The sequence below is a fragment of the Lycorma delicatula genome, chromosome 4 (genome assembly GCF_047948215.1).
Source record: "Lycorma delicatula isolate Av1 chromosome 4, ASM4794821v1, whole genome shotgun sequence".
Classification (NCBI taxonomy): Eukaryota; Metazoa; Arthropoda; class Insecta; order Hemiptera; family Fulgoridae; genus Lycorma; species Lycorma delicatula.
This window is the reverse complement of record NC_134458.1, coordinates 18,539,542-18,559,302: the sequence shown is the minus strand read 5'-3', so window position 1 is coordinate 18,559,302 and position 19,761 is coordinate 18,539,542. Positions and strand designations below refer to the sequence as shown.

Sequence of the window (19,761 nt, the reverse complement as noted above, 5' to 3'; positions counted from 1 at the left end):
AGTGTCACAAGGTAATTATGCACAAATTTCTTTACTTTGTTGATTTGGAATCAATGTCCTCTCAGTGCCTTCTTCTAGCTCAAACAAAATAAAAAATAAGTGGGATAAATCTGGACTGTTCAGGGGGATTTTCTAAGGTTTTCCAGTATATCCCAAGTGTTAACAGCTGTGTGAGGCCTGCCATTGTCATGAAGAAAATTGTATCTCTAATTGTGTCTTTTTTCCTGATTTTCTTTTTGAAACTACTAACAACTCTTAGTTGGTAGTGGTGTATAGCATTCACACGGCAAAGATCTTGGGGAAAATCAATTAGCAATATGCCTTTCTGGTGCCAAAAGATGGCTGCAAGGACTTTTCCACTTGAACACATTTTCACCTTATGGGGGGATGCTCTTCAATCCAAGTCACTATACTCACTGATTTTGACTTGGAAGTGCAGTGATGGACCCATGTTTCATTATATATAACTATTTGATGCAAAAAATTATTTCCCTCTTGTCAAAACTGATTCAGGATTTTAGAATATTTCCCGTCAGGGCTGTTTCTGAGTTCGGTCAAAATTCTTGCAATCCTCCTTGGACAGAAACTGCAATACCCAAGGTGCTTTGTGGTAATGGAATGGTTACTTCCATGACTGATAACCACTTCTGAAGTGATTTCAACTGTAAAGTGCTGACTCTCTTCAGTGAGATCACAAATCTATCAGATACTGTTATCCTTCACACCTTCCTTTAAATTTGCTGGTCCAGTCGTAGATTTTGGTACATATCATAAAAGCAATTTGCACCACAGTCTAGTCAAACTTTCTGAGGGTTTAACACCCTCATTCATGAAAATTCTTCACAATAATACATTGCACAACTGATAATAGAATCTCTTGCTCTGATATTACATTAATCACAAAAAAGATGCGAGTTCTGAGGCAGCTGGAGTGACCATCCTCTCCCCGTATCTTCACTATCAATATTCCTCTACACCAGCCCACTGATGTTCCTACATGAGCATTGAAAACAAAAGTATAGTTTATATTTGACTGACTCTCATATAAATAAATTGATACAGGCTCTTTTTTAGGTGTACTTCAACAGTTTTATTCTCATCAACCTCAAACCATGAAGAAAACTTGGGGGGGGGGGGGAGTTTCACCAGTAAAAACACTTTTCTCCTGTTACATCCTATAATAATCAGGAAGATAAAAGCATGTAATTTGGACACAAGTAATGGAAATTTAATAACTGCACAATGTAAATTCTGTAAACACCCATACAATATACAAAAATCTATTTTTTATTTCATCAATAAAATACATGTCTTATCAGACAGACAGAAATATTTTTTATAGAAGCAAGTACTGTGTAATTTATACATAATACAAGTATACAATAATAAATATATTTATTTTATACATAGAATTTTATGAAATTAAACACAATCATGCTGAAAAATACAAAAATTAGCTGACAAACAGTACAATATCAATTGTAATAATATTAATAATAATAAAATAGTTACAAATATTAAAGGAATACATAATACATAAAAAGGATTGTGTAGTTTGTAAATTTTTAAATTTGAGAATGCAGAAACAAGATTACAAAAAAAGTTAAGCTGTAATAAATTTATTCTGGCTTGACTGTAAAGTTACTAAATTAAAATTAAGTTATTAGGTAAAATATATTTATACAATTCCATTAATTTGTTTGAATTAATAGTAGAAAAATATATAGTAATTTGTTAACCTGTTTTGAATTAATTTTAAAAACCATATAAGCTTGTACAGGTGCATGTGTATACACGCACCAACACACATACACTCTTAATTATCTTGAAAAATTAACATTTACACTGAAATGGTGAAATTAATTCCACTACATTTTAACAAAAAATCAAACGAATCCCTTTAATATATAATTATTAGAGTATGTATTATTTTTTAGAGTTACTGCCAATGAAACAAAAATACATGACAGTTCTGCATTATAAAAAGAATGTACAACCACATAGTATATTGTAAAATATAAGGTTAAACTGCTAGATAATTCTACGCATTAAATTTTCTATGTGAAGCCTATTTTAAAAATGTATACTGGATATTTAAAACAACATGCGTTTTAACATTTTATAAAATAAAAAAGATACATTCTTGAATATTATAAAAAAATCATGAGTAATTAGAACCACAAAAAGCTAAGAAGTTTCATTAAGTTATTAAAATGTAGATTAAAATAAGAATTCTCAATGATAAAAAAAAAATCTAGACGTAACGTATTCTTAAGTTATAAAAAAAAATTTTACTGTATCAAATATCAATTATACAAATCTTAAAACATAAATACAATGTCTAGTTCTAAACAGAGAAACCCAAGAGAAGACTAACTACACTTAATTAGGCCTGTAAGTATGTATGTACAGTATATTTTTTCAAATCCATCATTTCAGTGACCATATATTTGCAAATTTTGAAAACATTCCATTCATATTAAATTTAGTGTACATCTCATTACAGAACGATTAATTTTTTTGTTATTTTGATTTACTTAAAACTACATAATGTATCATGAAAAAATGTTTGTATTTTTGATATGTTATGTATTATGAATTAATTTGTGAAAAGAGTGAGTTTCCTATTACTATTGAAACATATTTTTTATATTATTGTTATGAACTGCAATTTATTTGAAGAAAACCTATAGGAATAATGGAACCTTTTTTTCACAACAGGGAAGTTTCAGTACTATATAACTTCAAAAGATATAAAAAAAAATTAGTGTTGAAATATATTTAAGAAAGGAATTTTATCGTACTTACAATAAAATAATTTACATACTTGAAAAAAGGTTTTTGATGTTAGTTTAACAGTGTCAATTTCTGAAACAATTTGTAATCTTGGCTCTCCGTAAAGATAGGAAATATTTTTTTATAATCAACTGTAGTAAAATTACAATATATTATAATAAAGTTTTTTCTATTTTGCTCATTTCAATTTTTATATCAAAACTACCCTTACTAAAAAACATGCCTCATAAGATTGATAGAAGTGATTTCAATTTTTTTTTTTAGATTATTGTATATATAATGTATTATATATATTATATTGTATTATACATTATATTGTATTTAAATAATTGTTGTTTCATGTCCTAAAATTAAATTATTTCAACTTGAAAAAATTCTGAATAACTAAATGCTACAAACATTAAAAACAAAATCATAAATAAAATTCAGTATACAACTCAAATTTTGTGGTAACTCATACTCGTTTCACTCTTAAATAATCAAATATGTTATACTATATAGCAATGTTAACAAAATATATATCTGAGAACCATAAAAAAAAGTAGTTCTTTAACAAAAGTATTAATATATATTTTTTTTACATACAATGATCATTTTAGGTGATAAAAATTTCAAACCATTTGTATAATCTACTTCTATACCCATACAAAACAAGGAATAATATGTGAATATCATATTGTTACTTTTTTAACAGTAAATATCTGTTTATGAAAGAATTTCAGTAATTGTGAAATAGAGTTTCAGTAACTAAACTGCAACCATACATATAAGAAATCAGTATGATGTATGTATTGTCTTAGCACAAGGTCATACAAAGTTAAATGAACAACAATGTAGGAACTTTCATAAACTTGTAGCAGCGAATGTGTTAAAAAAGGTAATTAAAAAAACAACTACACTAAAATAAGTAAAGAAAAAAAATAGGATAAATTCAAACTATTTATTCTTTAATATAATTTGTCAACAAAATCAAACATTTTGTTCATTTTCTTAAATAATTATAAAATATGCTCTGACAATGTAAATTTATAAGTAATGTACATGCTATATAATAGTTAAATAATATGAATTACACTAAACAAAAATAATATATAAATGATAAAACTTAAAAAAAGTCAGTCACAAGCATTCTTAAGTAAAGTAGCATTTTGAAGTAAGCTGCATTAAATTTAATCACAGAAAATTTATCCAAAGAATCTTAAAAAAACCCATTAGATTGCAAATCTTATATTTATTTATACAATTTATACAGGAACAAAATCTGACTACATTTAATCATAGTCTATGAAAACACAGTAATTATATTCCCCACCACTAACTTATAACAAGGCAAGCAAACCAATTAGCAAGTGCTTAGGCGACTTGTATTATTTTTGTTTTTTCCCCTATATAAATCACTTTGCGCTTATTATATACATAAATAACCATTTGATCCTTAAATAATATAGTTTTTTTTCGTTGGAATAATCACTATTAATAAAATCTTGCAAAAGATAAAAGCAGTGGCAAAATGTAAAATACTTACATGTATGTTCCAAAGCCATAGAGAAATTGTAATTTCTCATAAATGATTTCAATTATACTGGATAATTTTACCATCATCAACACAATAGTAAATGATAAAATTCAATCATTTATTTCTAAAAAATAACAATATTCATTCATATTAAACCATATAACAGAGCTAGCTGTTTTTCCATTACATAAGATATTACTTTGGCCTATGACAAAATATTCATTATGCTTCATTTAATTACCTATTGATATAAAAGATCTTCCATCTAATTTGGATAGAAGTAAATTAAAATACTTCCGGTTAAAAAACAAAACTGCTCTGTTAATGAGTTTTTAAATAATTCTAACAGAATAACTTCAGTACCCTTCATATTCATTTAACATGTAAATATATATATATCCATTTAAATATTTATCACAACTCTACCTTCAATATGATATTTTATTATATGATTTTACTTATTTATAATATTAACAAAGTCTCATCACTGTTATTTCATGTAGTTATTATTTTGATCCATTAATATGGATTACAACAGCTTTTCTTTTTTTTTCATTAATGTTCTGATTAAAGTTTTTCCAGTTCCATTGATCCTAGGCAAGTGACTAGGCAGGCTGAACCAATTCCTTTTTGTGATCCCTTTAATAGCAGACCTGGTCTTCCATATATATGATGCGTAATTATGTTCTGATCTGAATAAAATATTTATTTATAAGCATTATTTTATATGAAAGCTGATATAATGCAATTTGTTTTATTTATTGTTGACATATATCAGTAAACAATACAAAATAACAATTTTACTGTCATGAATATCAAAATAATTATTGAAATATAGCTCTGTTTCCCCCTTGATGCTGAACGGGTCTACTCAAAAAATTATCGTAAGTGCGCAGCTACATAATTTTTAGCAGTATTTAACCATCAAAAACAACAAATATTTTACTTTTCTAGAAAATCAACATCATTTTTACTTGTAATTAGCGTGATGAAATGTAGTGAAATTTAAAAACACAATAAACATACCAGAAAAGTAGTCATTTTTTAAAATTTATTTTTATTAATGTCAAGACTGAGATTGTAATAAACTGACAAAAATAAAAACGTAAGTAGTGAAATCTGATTATAAGAAGAAATAAATATCTGTACAAATAATCAAGATTCAATAAGGACATGACAAAACAAAGGAAAGCGAAATTTATGCAGATTTGTTATTGTAATTGGTCTGGCTGGGCAGGGATAATTGCAGCCCAGCCATCATCATAAGTCACCACACCTTCCTATCACTCCTAAAACTGCACTACAGTTTGTTAATGTTTTCAGACAGAGCATACACCACTGGTTGTGAGCGTTTCCTTTAATTTACGGCATACAAGTTCTTTTATCACACTTCTAATTTGAAAATTGTTGCGTATCTTTTTAACCGTAACTTTTAGCTTTCTACTGCAATAAGTAGTGTTATGTATAAATATTATTTTATTTATTTATTTTTTTAATAATCAGATTAATATTATCATTCTTTTACTAGTAAAAAGAATAAAATGCATAAGAGTATACCTATAACCCACTGGGTTGGTCTAGTGGTGAACGCGTCTTCGCAATTCAGCTGATTTGGAAGACGAGAGTTCCAGCATTCAAGTCCTAGTAAAGTCAGTTATTTTTACATGGATTTGAATACTAGATCGTGAATACCGGTGTTCTTTGGTGGTTGGGTTTCGATTAATCACACATCTCAGGAATGGTTGAACTGAGACTGTACAAGACCACACTTCATTTATATTCATACATATCACCCTCATTCATTCTCTGAAATATTAACTGAAATGTAATTACTGAAGGCTAAACAGGAAAAAGAAAAGAAAGAGTATACCTATGTATGACTTATAAAACTTAAAAAAAATTATAAATCAAGTGCATACACTTAATCCAAAATCAGAATATCTATTCAACTATTCTAAATCTGAAACTACACAAGTAATCAGAAACTAGAATGGATTAAGATCTAAACGTCAATCTATCCCAGTTATGATGCAATACGTTACACCATACTTGTGGATATGTCAAAATAGAGTTTTAAAAGTCATTGATAATATTTTTAAAGATTCATGAAAAAACTGTTTAATACAAAATTATATACTTATTACTTTCCATTGACTTGTTACACTAGTGATACCAATATGTGATTAGGTATAGCTTGAAAACAAAACATGTTCTGTAAGCTATTTTTTTTATATTTTCCCATATAGGTAGATACGCTTTATTAAAAAAAATGCATTATCTGTTTACATTAACAGTAATGTTGTAACCATTCTAAATTTTGTTGGTTACGAACAATATATATTATGTCATAAAGAGAAAAGTTTCAATATTTTAAAAAGTAGTTAATATTCATTTGGCTTGGCTGATATTAAAAACAGAAAATAGGCAATAGTATTATATTATTTTAATAGTTAAATAAACGTAATTAGTTTGATAAGAAATTGTATTACATAACTTTGTTTTTTGGTGTATGACATGGTCTGGATAGCCAGACGGTGATGTCATCGTGGGCTGGTGAGAACATATACATTCTCAGAAAAAAAGTGTGTACGTGCATAAATACGAATGGGCGTCTGGTGGGGGAAGCCAGACTGACATTCTTTGTTTCGGGGCTAGTGTGAATTTAGCAGTCATGGAGTGGAGACGTGTTTTGAGTTGGCTTGCACGGAAGTGGTGATGTGTTCTTTGTTCGATGAGACAGGACAGTGAGACTGGGTAAATAGGTGTATTCGATGCGAGGTCATCATTATTTTTATATGTGCAGGAAAGTATCCTTATGTATAATGAAAAGAAAAATTAATGATAAGATATTTTTTTTAAATATGACACGAGTTGTGTGGAAATGTGTTTTCTATGATTCCATATAATTTTGATATGCTTAATATGTTCAATTAATGTTAAAAAAATTATTTTTTGTATTGTTAATGTTAATTTTTTTATTTTTAATAATATACATGTAATCAGACTACATAGCCCTAGTACATTTTTTCGTTGTTCCCCCCTTAATTTGAATTGTTTTGTGATTGAGCTTTTACTTTATATTGATTCACTTGAGCTTTTCAAATTAAATTTTCTTTTTTTTTAATTTGGAAGCAAGCTTGCAATGTAATATTAATCGGGCTCTCTTTCATATTACTGAATATCTAGAAAGAAAAACATGTTTGACATTTTGTTTATGTAGACTTGGAAAGAAATTAAGGAAGTTAAACCATTAATTAGAAGTAATATCTGATCTCTTAGTTTTTGCTTCAGTGAAAACAAATTATTTCTGAAACTAAGATGTAAATTTTATGAACAAATCAAGACAGAGGTAGAAGGAAATTTCTTATAGACTGATGATCCTACCGACCTAATATACGCAATATAAAAAAAGGAAAAAAGTTAAACATAAAGAATACTATAAGGGACTCTCAGAGTATACTCTGGTCTCCAAAAAAGCTCATATTTGACAAATTATAGTATACATTACATCTGTTTTCATGTAGAATATTGTACTATTACATACAATTTTTTAATAATAAAAATGTTTCTTAGGTGTATAATGATTTAATCCCTATTTTACTCCCAATTTTATCAATTTACTAAAAAAAAATATTATTTACAAACAACCTCTTTTTCAACTAAAAATAGAAAACTTGTAACAATTTATAAGGATTTTACTGAAATATTGTACCAAATAATCTGAGTGCGATTGGAAGGATTGTCAAATGCCTGAAAATCAAAATCTTGTTCATAATACAGTAACTGTCTTACATGGGTCTACCATTACTATTATTAAGATGCAATACCAAAGACTCATAGTGTAATTTGTCTTTTTTATTATTTAAGTTTAAACACTGCTGATAATATGAACATGCGGTAACATATAATGAATATATTTCTACAAAAAAATCTAGGTAGGTTTCATGCTGTACACCACTTCAGGTTACACATACATACTGAAATAAAAATTAGTTGTAAAAACTGTCAGAATTAGTTTCTTCTTCACATCAGCTAATATTCACAACACGATAGCACTTCAAATTGAATTAAATAATTAATATTGAGCATAAAAATTTACATTTTTATAAAAAAATATTACAACAAATATTTATATAAACATTTATATAAATAATAATTTGATATATTTATAAATAAGAAATATACTAGTCATATAGTTATTACAGTTTACACATTAAGTTACACTGACATAAAAAAAATAAATCAATGAATTAATTAATAGAATCTTGTACTAATAAACCAGATTAGTAACTAATAAAATCATATTTAAAAATATAGAGAAAATAATATAGGATATTTCAATAAATAATCTTCCCGTACTGAATTGTTTTACATTAACACACAAAAAATATCAGGAACAATGATGTTAAAATTTTTAAATACATAACAAAATTATTAAACTACATAATTCTTTATTTGTATATTAATATAGTCTAGCATTGCATGCTTTAATGTTATCTTGATTCTGCCAAATTTTGTTTAATAACAGTGGATTTTATTTATTAATACTCTGTAATTACACAAAAAAACTTCTTAAAGTGCAAAACATTTTGTACTAAGATTTTGTTACCTGTACACTAGAATTATTCATTATACTGAAACATACCAAATAACATCTCAATAATAACTCTGACCAAAATTGAATGTGCTCACTCTCTATTCAGGCATAACATTCAAAGATACTCCCAACAATAAAATCAATACTATTTTTTATTTTCAAAACGACCAAAAGAAGGTGACTAGCTCAGCATCTACCTGCAACTTGTAAGTGGCATTTAAGTTATTCTGTGTACATGAGTACAACTAAGGAAAATTACTTTTATTCAGTAAAATGGGCATTCATCATGAGCAAAATAACTTTAGTCAACACAATTAGATAATTTTAGCACTGCTCTCTTCACTAGTTAGTTCTTGGATTAAATTAGTGATTTTGCAGGATCCGTGTTCAAAAATATTTATGTAGAACAACTCCATTGATCTTTACAAAGCTTATGCTTTTATTCTTCTAATGCTTATTGGTAATTTAATTGAAAAACTAAACTCCAGTCATCAGTAAGGATTAAAAAAATAAAAGCCTAGGCTTCATATAGAACAATGGAATTTTTGATAACCGGTTCTGTAAAATAACTAGTTTTTCTATATGATGAATTGAAAAAAAAATTAATTTTTTTGGTTTACAGCACATCTACAGATAACTTGGAACCTAGCGATTCCATTCTCAAGAGCATCAGGTAATAATATAAATGAGTCTTTACTGATTAACAAACCTGAAAAATTAAAAATGAACAGAAAAACACCCATAATACTTTACTACCATAAAGCTTATTTTTTATCGTATATAAAGTTTTAATATGAATTTTTTTTACCTTTTTAAAATATGTTAATCAGAAATCCATATTTAATGCGCTTTATCAAAATAACAAATCATTATCAATTTAACATACTTTTTTCAGTTTTATAAATAAATTAGTTTGGTGTTATTCTTTTTTATAGTGTTTAATTAAATGTTTGTTATTGTTTTAAATAGTGTAACAGAAAATATAAAACTTAATAAAACATGCATAAAAAATAAATAAACACCAATTGATTTATTTTTTAAAAAGTACTAAAATTGTTAATAATGCTAGCAATGAAATTTGAATTTTAAATATTAAATCATAAAATATTAATTACTGCTAAAAAAATCCCAAAAACGTTTCAAATTTTCATTTTAAAACATAATCACTATAATTCTATTGTTAATAGGAAGTTAGCTATATACTTAGCCAAATAAAAAATATTTTCTGACATATTAGTGCAAACATATATTAGTTGGAAAATCAAACCAATAGTTTGGCAAATTAACTTTCCAAATAATCTGAAGACACTAGTGTAACATTTTCTTGGGAAAAATAGGCCATCAAAAATATCTTTATATATGATTTCTTACAATACTATCTAATAATTAATTACACTCTTTATTATTTTCAGAAACATTACAAATTAATTTGTTATATAAATAACCTGATTTAATCTTTTCTTAGAGTATTGACAATTATTACATTTTTTGCAGAAATTTAAATTAAAATTTTATTAAATGTTATAATGTATGTTATTATAATGGAATAATAGCAAGTTGCAGTTCATTAATCGTTAATTCAACTAAATAAAAATGAAAACATGTTGGTATAGAATATAAATCAATTATAAAAAAATAATGATTTTATTTATTGTAATAATTTTGGAAGTCTACAGTATGAATAACAATTAATTCATAGTATAATTGTATACATGCTGAAAATGCAATCGTATTATTTTTATAAGACTAGCACTTTCTAGCACATTTTTAATGGGTCAGCATAATGCCCTTGTCTAATCAAATACAGTTCTTCACATATTTATATGTTAACTCATCAATGCAAAAAAAAAAAATAAAGGTAATATAATTTTATTTTATTTTTTACAATTTATAGATTTATAACAGCCAAATTATTAGTAAAGTCAAACTGAAGTTTGACAGTTGATCTTGTTCACAATCAGTGCGGTCAATTCTGAAGCAATATATATGGTGAACTGAAAAACTCAATGACCAAAACACTACGTAAGTACATATACATTCAAATTCACTTAAACGTAACTATACCTTTAATCTGATTTGAAATAACATATTACAGCATCACAGAACATTCATAACAATTTTTTTTTATTTTTATTAATATTACAATGAGCTGATACATAATAATATGAATAAAAAATCCATATTAGCATTGTTAAGTTAAAAATTCAACTGAGTTCAAGATAAAACAAAAGTATCAAGTGTTATTATATTATACTATACAGACAGATGATAATAAAAATACTAGAATAACAGAAAAATCCTACAGGCAGGTGGATTTACACTGGGGCAACATGGGCTGTGGCCAGGGGTGGCAAATTTTCGACTTTTTGAAAAACTCGAAAATCGGTTAAACTGTTTGTCATTTTGTTGTGTAGCGACTACGAATCAATTCATATTCCAAACAATAGCATTATACATATTCGTTTGAGATTTTACTATTTTATGGTTTTATTGCCACTGCCGAGTTTTCATGTATTCATTATTTTCTTTATCTCCAGGATTTCTTTATCTTTAGGAGAATAGAAATTTCAGACAGCTTCACATTTTATATGTATATCATCACTCATTTTTGTGCTTTTTGTTTATTACTCTCTATTGTTCAGGGTTTGAGAGCTATTACCTGATATTCACAGCCAGGATCGGACCTTGCCCTCTCTCCAAATATGCACCCTCAATTAATTTACAATGGCTAAGTGTGGAAATTGTTTTCCAAACTCTTGCATTCGAGTACATTGCTTAGCTTGGTCTAAGTCCTCCTCTATACGAGTAACGTGCTACCGTTTGAGTTGAGAATTAAAACTTGGTAACCGATAATTGTTATTTGTGAATGTTAAGTGAGCCATTTTTTTTATGTGTCGCATTTAAATATATTTTATCCCGCCATTAAAAAAGTTTCATCAAATTTATGAATATCAATGATTGAAAAGGTAAAAAGTGAAAATGTGTTAGTGCATACCAGTTACATATATATTTTTCTAATTCTTAATTTTGACTACAGATGAGAACACTATGAGTGACTATCGAAAAAAGTATAGTGGAGCTGCTAACAGAAAAAGGGTGGCGGAAAAATTACAAGCAGAACAACAGGTGTTATCGAAAACACCAAAACTTCAAACATTCTTCAGAAAAAGTAAGAAACATTCGATTCTACCTATTTTTATTAATTTCATTATTGGGTATCCCGGATGTAATAACACTGGACAAAATAGTACCGGACAAAAATACACTGATCAAAACAAAATTTGGACAAATTAGGATATTGAGAAAATAACTCTGGGGAAAATAACATTCTTTTTCATTCTTCAAAATCCTATGTAATAAAATCCACTGTTTGCTGACGTCATAATCTTTAAGAACTCAAAATTTGTGATTGGACGATTTTAATTAGCGTATCGAAAAGGTAAAGCTCGGAATCTTTTATACCTGAACCTAATTAGGAAGGGTCAAGCCTGAAAAGATATATTAGTTTTAAAAACTTTTCAACATTTGGATCGGTTGGCCGACCAAAAATTTTTTATAATTTTTATTTTTCCTAATTTCTTAAATTTAGTAATGAATTTTATTTTTGAGTGCAAAAAACAGATGTACTAGCGCTTTTTTTTTATTCCTGGTAATAAGTCAATTAAAATTTCACCCCGCAAGGTTCACAACTGCTTGCAGTTGTAAATTTAAATACCACTAACTCAGGTGTTCATTTTTTTTTTCTATTTTTCAGGCACAAATGCTTCACCTGAAACAATCAATTCATCTACTACATGTGAATTTTCAGAAGAGGCCATTTGCAACAATAATGAAATTGTTGATAAAGATCCAGCAAAATGGATCATTAATGATTTTACTCGTGACCATATATCAATCAATGGTTGCGATCAAAACATAAATGAGAATTTCACTAAATCCAAAAGAGTGTACAACTCTTTGCAGAGTGAGACAATGCTCGCAGGCATTTTATTTCATAGAAATCTTTAAAATGGAGAAAAAACACCTCGATCTTGTTAACTCAGAAAGCAAAGGATCTGTCTTTTATGTAGCATGTCTTCTTTTCAATCCACAAAATGATTGTTCTTTTAGTGGAAAAGATGGATTTAATGATTGGAAGCACGCAAGTCAACGTATAAAAGGACATGAAAATTCTCAGAGCCATAATAAATGCATTTCGAATTTAAAACAATGAGCAGATTGTCGAACACAAATTGACAGAGATTTGACTAAGCAATATGATGATCAGATTGCATATTGGAGAAACATACTACGACGAGTAGTATTGTAGATATTGAGAAAATGTTATTTGTCAGATCTTGAGCCATCTCTAGGTGATGAGTTTATACATTTTCACGCACATTGTGTTTCTCGAAATTTGCAAAACAAATCCCCTCTTGAGTTACTCAAATTTCTTCGGGAAAATGACATTTACACCGTGTTTCTGAATGTGGAAATTGCATACCGCATGTTTATTTGTACTGCAGTTACGAACTGCAGTGTTGAAAGATCTTTTTCTTGCTTAAAAAGAATTAAGAGATACCACCGCTCCACAATGACTGAAGATCGCTTAAATAGCTTAGCTATAATGAACATCGAAGCTGATATTCTTTTAAAACTAGACTATGAGCAGATTATAACAGATTTTGCTACAAAAAAAGTAAGACGAAAGTGTTTCTAAGCAAGTTACTATACATGTGGAAAATGATTATTTTTCAGATTCAATTTGTAAATATAGTATTATATATTAAATAAAACATTTCAATAAAGGTGTAAATGCTTATATTTCATTTATACCAATTATCAAAAAATGCACATGGTTTTAAAAAAAATTTGGAAAAGGGCAGCATTTTTGCTATAGCCCAGGGGCGGCACTTGTGATAAATCCGGCCCTGCCTACAGGAATTTGTATTAAAACTAGAAAAATAAAGCAGCAATATTAGATATATACATAAAAAGTATGTTTTTTTTTAAATAAAAAATATAATTAAATATTATATAGATAAAATCTTCTGCAGAAAAATTATAAACGATAAACTATTTTTAAATTATAAATGACAATTTATTCATAAAAAATTTTATCGGGTAAAAAGTTGTTACAAAAACTATATTTGATATTACACAAAAAATATTATAACTTACATAACTACATAAATTTCAATAATTAATTATAGGTAACTATACAAAAAAATATATCAGTCATTATATTATCTGCACCGATAAGGTAACTGAATGTGTTTTTTAAACAATAAGCTCACTTTAAGATAACACATACTGCAGTGAAAATCCCATGAAAAGAAAAGAATTAAATCATCATTAAAAAAAAAAACTAAATTTATCATATTTTTAAACGTCTCATTTTATTTAAAGAAAAAATTAATAACATTAACATTTCAAGCATCTCAAAAAGACCTCACATTCATTTTAACTGTTATCACTAAATGCAGTCTAGTAGCAAAATATGTATACATACATAAAATATAACTATATATTTATTACCCCTTCAGCGAGAACTTTGAAAACCCAAAAAATATAATTTCTACAGTTTCTTCTGCACTATTCAATCCTTCAGTTCTAGAATTTTTAAGAACAAGACTTCTTTAAATATCACAGCCTCTTCAGTCACACTTCAGTCATGAATCGGGAATGTAATTAGTGAAATAAATAGCACATAATCAAACTTAGGAGTTATCAACATGATTACAAGAAAAAAATTATAAAATGAAATGAACACATAGCTACATATAAATACACCTAAAAGAAAATAATAAATAAATAACAGAGGGTGCTAACAAAAACAAAACAAAAAATGTAGAAAATAAATTTCAAATAATTACAATAATAAATCATAAAAAATTAAAACTAAAAATTTCAATCAACCGTCAATATTTCTGACTGAAGTAAAATTAATTTAAAAATGGTATTTAGCAACTTCTTTCTAACATACTTGTATATATAATTACATAAATATCTTTTCTTTTGTTTTACTTTGAAAGCAGTTAAAAATGTATAATATAAATCCTAAGGTGCACAATCTGTATTTGATATTAAATTTAAAAACAAATAAATAATAATTTATAATAATATATACAAACAAATATTTAACATTTTGATTGCAACATGAACTGGCAAAAGTGCAATACATAGACAAATTAAAGAATGAGAAAATTAGTAAACTCATAATAAACAAGTAATTTTTTTTTATTGTTGAGGTAACTGATAATATTATTGCCTAAAATATTCAAATAAATGAAGGCAACACAAATACTGATAGCTATATTAACATTTAATTCTATTTTTCATGATAATCTTTATAAAATTTCAATGATAGTAAAAACATAACTGAAATTTTAAGTGGCAAAAATAAGAAAAAAAAAATTATATAAATTATATATATATAATTACACCACAATGAAATGCATACAAGATAAACCTATGCATCTCTTAAACACGTAATCATAAATTTTATCTTTATATTTAACAATTTTTCAATGCCATAAAAATGCTAACAAACAACAACTGATGTAATTTTAAATGACATTTAAACAAAAAAAAAAAAGATGAAAAAGAATAGTACCAGACTTATTGAACGCAAGAATTTAGGCATTAACTGAAATAAAATAACAGCTTATTCTGATTCCAGATCTGAAATCATAGCACATAATCTCACAATGGAAATTTAATATTATTTTTTTCAAATTGAAAATAACAAAAAATCCCCACTCACTGGAATCTATACATTTATATGTATAAAAAATTATGCAAAATGTAAGACGAAAGCTTATTTATTTTTTAGCATAGGAATATGAATTCATTAATGTATATTTAAAATTAATTAAAAATACTAAAAAAGTAATTGCAATTAAGCAAATAAAACAAAAAAAATTACAGGTTCAAATGTTGGACATAATGAGTATATTTTTAAACTATTCAACATACAAAACATCATAACTATTAAGTCAATAAATATTACAGCTGCCAGTTTAATTTAATAGATGTTATAATAATACAAAATTGACAAACCAGGGTGCTTTCCACTGCAAAGTAAAATATCACTTTCATATACAGTGTATAGTCCACAGACAGTATGTTCAATCATACTGCCAACAACTACAGCTTAAAAATCAAGGATTGTAGAATTTAAATTTATAATCAACATTTTTTATGATAAGTATTTATGAAAATCCACCTCAATAATATACTGTACACATTATGTATTGCTATAGTCATCGCATATGATTGTTTGCCCTCTGACCTTAATTACTCTATGACAAGTACTTCCTCTTATTCTCTCAAAACAAGTCATTTACCCGATTTATAAGAAAGGATATGGTAAAGAAATGACTAATTATAAACATTTCTATTCTACCTGTTTTTCTAAAACTTATGAAAAGATCTTAAACAGTAATATTTCAATTGTTATTTCTTTTCTTTTTTCTAAGTGATGGTAATTTATCTACATCTCAGTTTGGGTTTCAATCGAATAAAATCACATACTAAATTTTAAATTGTGTAAATGTATAAAGTAACTACTGCCACATTCTCTGATCTTAGTTAGGTCTTTGTCCCAATAAGGCATGACTGTTAGCAATGAAAGCATTTGTGAAACAGTTCTACGAAAAATAATAATACTATTTTGATTCATTGATTACAGATACCATTGGTTAATTGTAAAAAATCAAAAATAATTTACTTTAAGAAAGAATAATTTACTGTCAGACAGAACACGGTGTGTTTTTTAAAATGAACATTTTGAAGATATGTTTGACTCATCTTTATGTTTGAATTATACTAGTAAACATGCAATTCTAATATTAATTAGTTATATATTTTTAACATTATGAATATAGGTGTTTCAAAAACTGCTTACTTGCTTATTTTCAAAGACTTTTAAATTTTATGTTGTGCGTGACTATAATGATAACTAAAGCTTATCTATAAAATCTATGGGTCACACAAGACATTCAATCAAAATCTTAATTTTTATTGTCTTAAAAACAATATCACAATGTCACAGAGGATTATACGGTAAAATTACAGTTATTTAATTATTTCACATTTTATAAGGTTTTTTCATCATGGGTTTTTAACATTTTTTTATTTATTACTTTTTAAAGATTAGTAGGCTTGTACCTAACAGGGGGGTGTTTATAAGGTAATGATGATGAAAGTTTAGTATATTTGACCAGTGCAAATTATTTAATAATCCACACAATAATGTAGCCTTGTTGGAGTTAGAAAGACTTAGAACATTCAAAAGCCGTTTTGAAGAAACACATCTACTGCAGCACTCCCTGGTGGCCTATAACCATAAAACAAGTCTAAGAACCTACTGTGAAGTGATACCTATGTAATGCAAAAAACTGCATCGAAATCAACTCATCGAAGTAGTTTTTGAGGAAAATAGTAACAGACATACACACAAACACAAAACTTCTTACTCCAAACACATATACCATCTCTGTTCTATCATGAGTAAAACAAAATTTGTAGCAGAGATTAAACTTGACAACATGACAACTATCATGTCAAGCAGTGACTATAAAAAGAAAATGCAACAAAATTTTAGTTAAAATAACAAACATGGTAAAACTTATTTTATATACTGCAAATAATAATTACTGGTATTTTTGCTTCAAAACATCTGGTACCTTACATAAAACTTGGATTATTTCTTCGAGTTACAATTATTATTTATACAAGAACTAATTACAGTACTGAAACAATGTGCATCGTCATCACCGAAGAGTAATGATGAGAAATGTAGTAGCAACTAAGCAAACAACAGATGGAAAGATTACATTACTGTAATCTTTTGAAGCACTACTTTCTGTACATTTTCCTGTGGGCAAAAAAGAAAATTAAAAAATATAATACATCAAAAAGTAATAACTATTAAAAAAAATCATCTTCAGCTTATGAGATCTATACTATTACAATAAAACCTTACTAAACCAGGTGTTACTATAGCTTGCCCTAATAAAAAAAAATAAAGTCTCTTCTCCAAAGACTAGTGTTTCTGTGCAACATAAGTAATACAGAAATTTATTAATGCAAAAACACAACCCGTTTTTGTCTTGCTTTTATATATTTTTTCCTATAGTGGCAACTGCTAGTCCTCTGGAATAAAGTTTCACATAAACCCAAATAAAAATTTAAGTTTACAAATACTTTTTACTTGTTTATTAACACTAAAATAAAGTATACATTTTGTTACATTCTTTTTTAATACCTCAACAAAAAAAGAATGTTCAGAATGTGACTGTTTACTGAATGGATATGTTATGTTGATATTAACCGTATGCAACAGAAAAATAATGGGGATTGATGTGGCTATAAGTGAGTTAAGGGGAGACACTTTCATCATGAGACATTGTGGGTCACAGATACATATTAGTTTTACTGCACTAGAATTGTAAACGGCAGAATTGTGAATTTCTAAAAATTAGTGATGCAAAAGTAATGTATAAGGGTAAGTCAATTATTATCCGCAATTTAGTTATATTTTTGTTTATGTTGGTAGTACTGTTGTGTTGGATAGATGACGCATGCGTGGTTTAATTGTTCAAGTCTGTGGAGGTTTGATGCTGCTAGGTTAGTTCCATTATCGCTGCCCTGCTGTTAACCATGGCTGCTCCGCTTTCTGTTTGCACCAAAGCAGAGCAATGTTCAGTAATCCGATTTTTATGGTCGGAAGGTGTATCAGGGGCCGAAATTCATTGAAGACTTTTGGTACAGTACGGGAACAGCATGTACACAACAGAGTGTCTACGAATGGATTAAAAAATGGTCGCACAAGTGTTACGCACTACAAAGGAGCCAGACGACCGTTTACCGCCACAAATGAGGAAAACATTGAGCATGCACGTGACATGGTTTTCTTAGACAGACGAGTAACTATTGATGAAGTGGCACATCGTCTGCAAATTAGTCATGGTTCTACCTATGAAATCATCCAAAACAGACTTGGGTTTCATAAAGTCTGTGCAAGATGGGTCCCAAAACAACTCACACAGTTGCATAAACAAACGCGCTTGGACATCTTCTTAGACAGAATCATCACTGGTGACAAAACATAGATACATCAATACAAGCCGGAGAGTAAACGGCAGAGTATGGAATGGAAACATCCAAATTTTCCCTGCAGAAAAAAGTTCAAGACCCAACCATCTGCAGGAAAACTGATGGTTACGGTTTTTTGGGACTCACAAGGCGCAGTACTGGAACATTATAGGAAAGGGGCATGACAATAAACAGTGCGCATTACAGTGACATGCTTACTGCCAAGCTGAAGCCTGCAATTCGAAGCAAACGCCAAGGACTGCTGTCAAAATGTGTTGTGTTGTTGCACGACAATGCCCGTCCACATATTGCTGCCCACACTGATGAAATGCTCCAGAAACTCAAATTTGAAGTACTGGCTTATCCTCCGTATAGTCCTGATCTTGTCCCTTCTGACTACCACTTGTTTGGTCCACTCAAAGACGCATTAAGGGGCCGTCAATTTACCTCAGACAAAACAGTAAAAGAAGCGGTGCATTCCTGGCTCGCAGCTCAACCGAAAACCTTCTTTTATAAGGGCATCAGGAAACTTGTGCAATGATGGACCAAGTGTGTTGAAATGCAAGGGGACTATGTTGAAAAACGATGTACACGTAAGTTTCCTATTTGTATTGCAATAAAATTTATAACTACATTGCGGATAATAATTGACTTACCCTCGTATACCATTTTAAAAATTTTACATCACTGATTTTCAACTGGATTAAACATATTTCTATTGAAAATGACAATTTAATGAAGGATGTAGCCTTTAAAATTAAACAAGACAAAG

General features: G+C 28.0%; 1 protein-coding gene across 1 annotated transcript in view; it reads right to left on the bottom strand.

The window, feature by feature from the left end:
- Nucleotides 1-1,264: 1,264 nt before the first annotated feature.
- LOC142323154 (uncharacterized) overlaps nucleotides 1,265-19,761 on the bottom strand; it is a 178,121-nt gene continuing 159,624 nt past the window's right edge. The window contains exon 12 of the mRNA XM_075362429.1: nucleotides 1,265-17,769. Within this exon, the coding sequence (XP_075218544.1) occupies nucleotides 17,666-17,769 (104 nt within the window). The 3' untranslated portion in view covers nucleotides 1,265-17,665. The remainder of the gene's footprint in view (nucleotides 17,770-19,761) is intronic.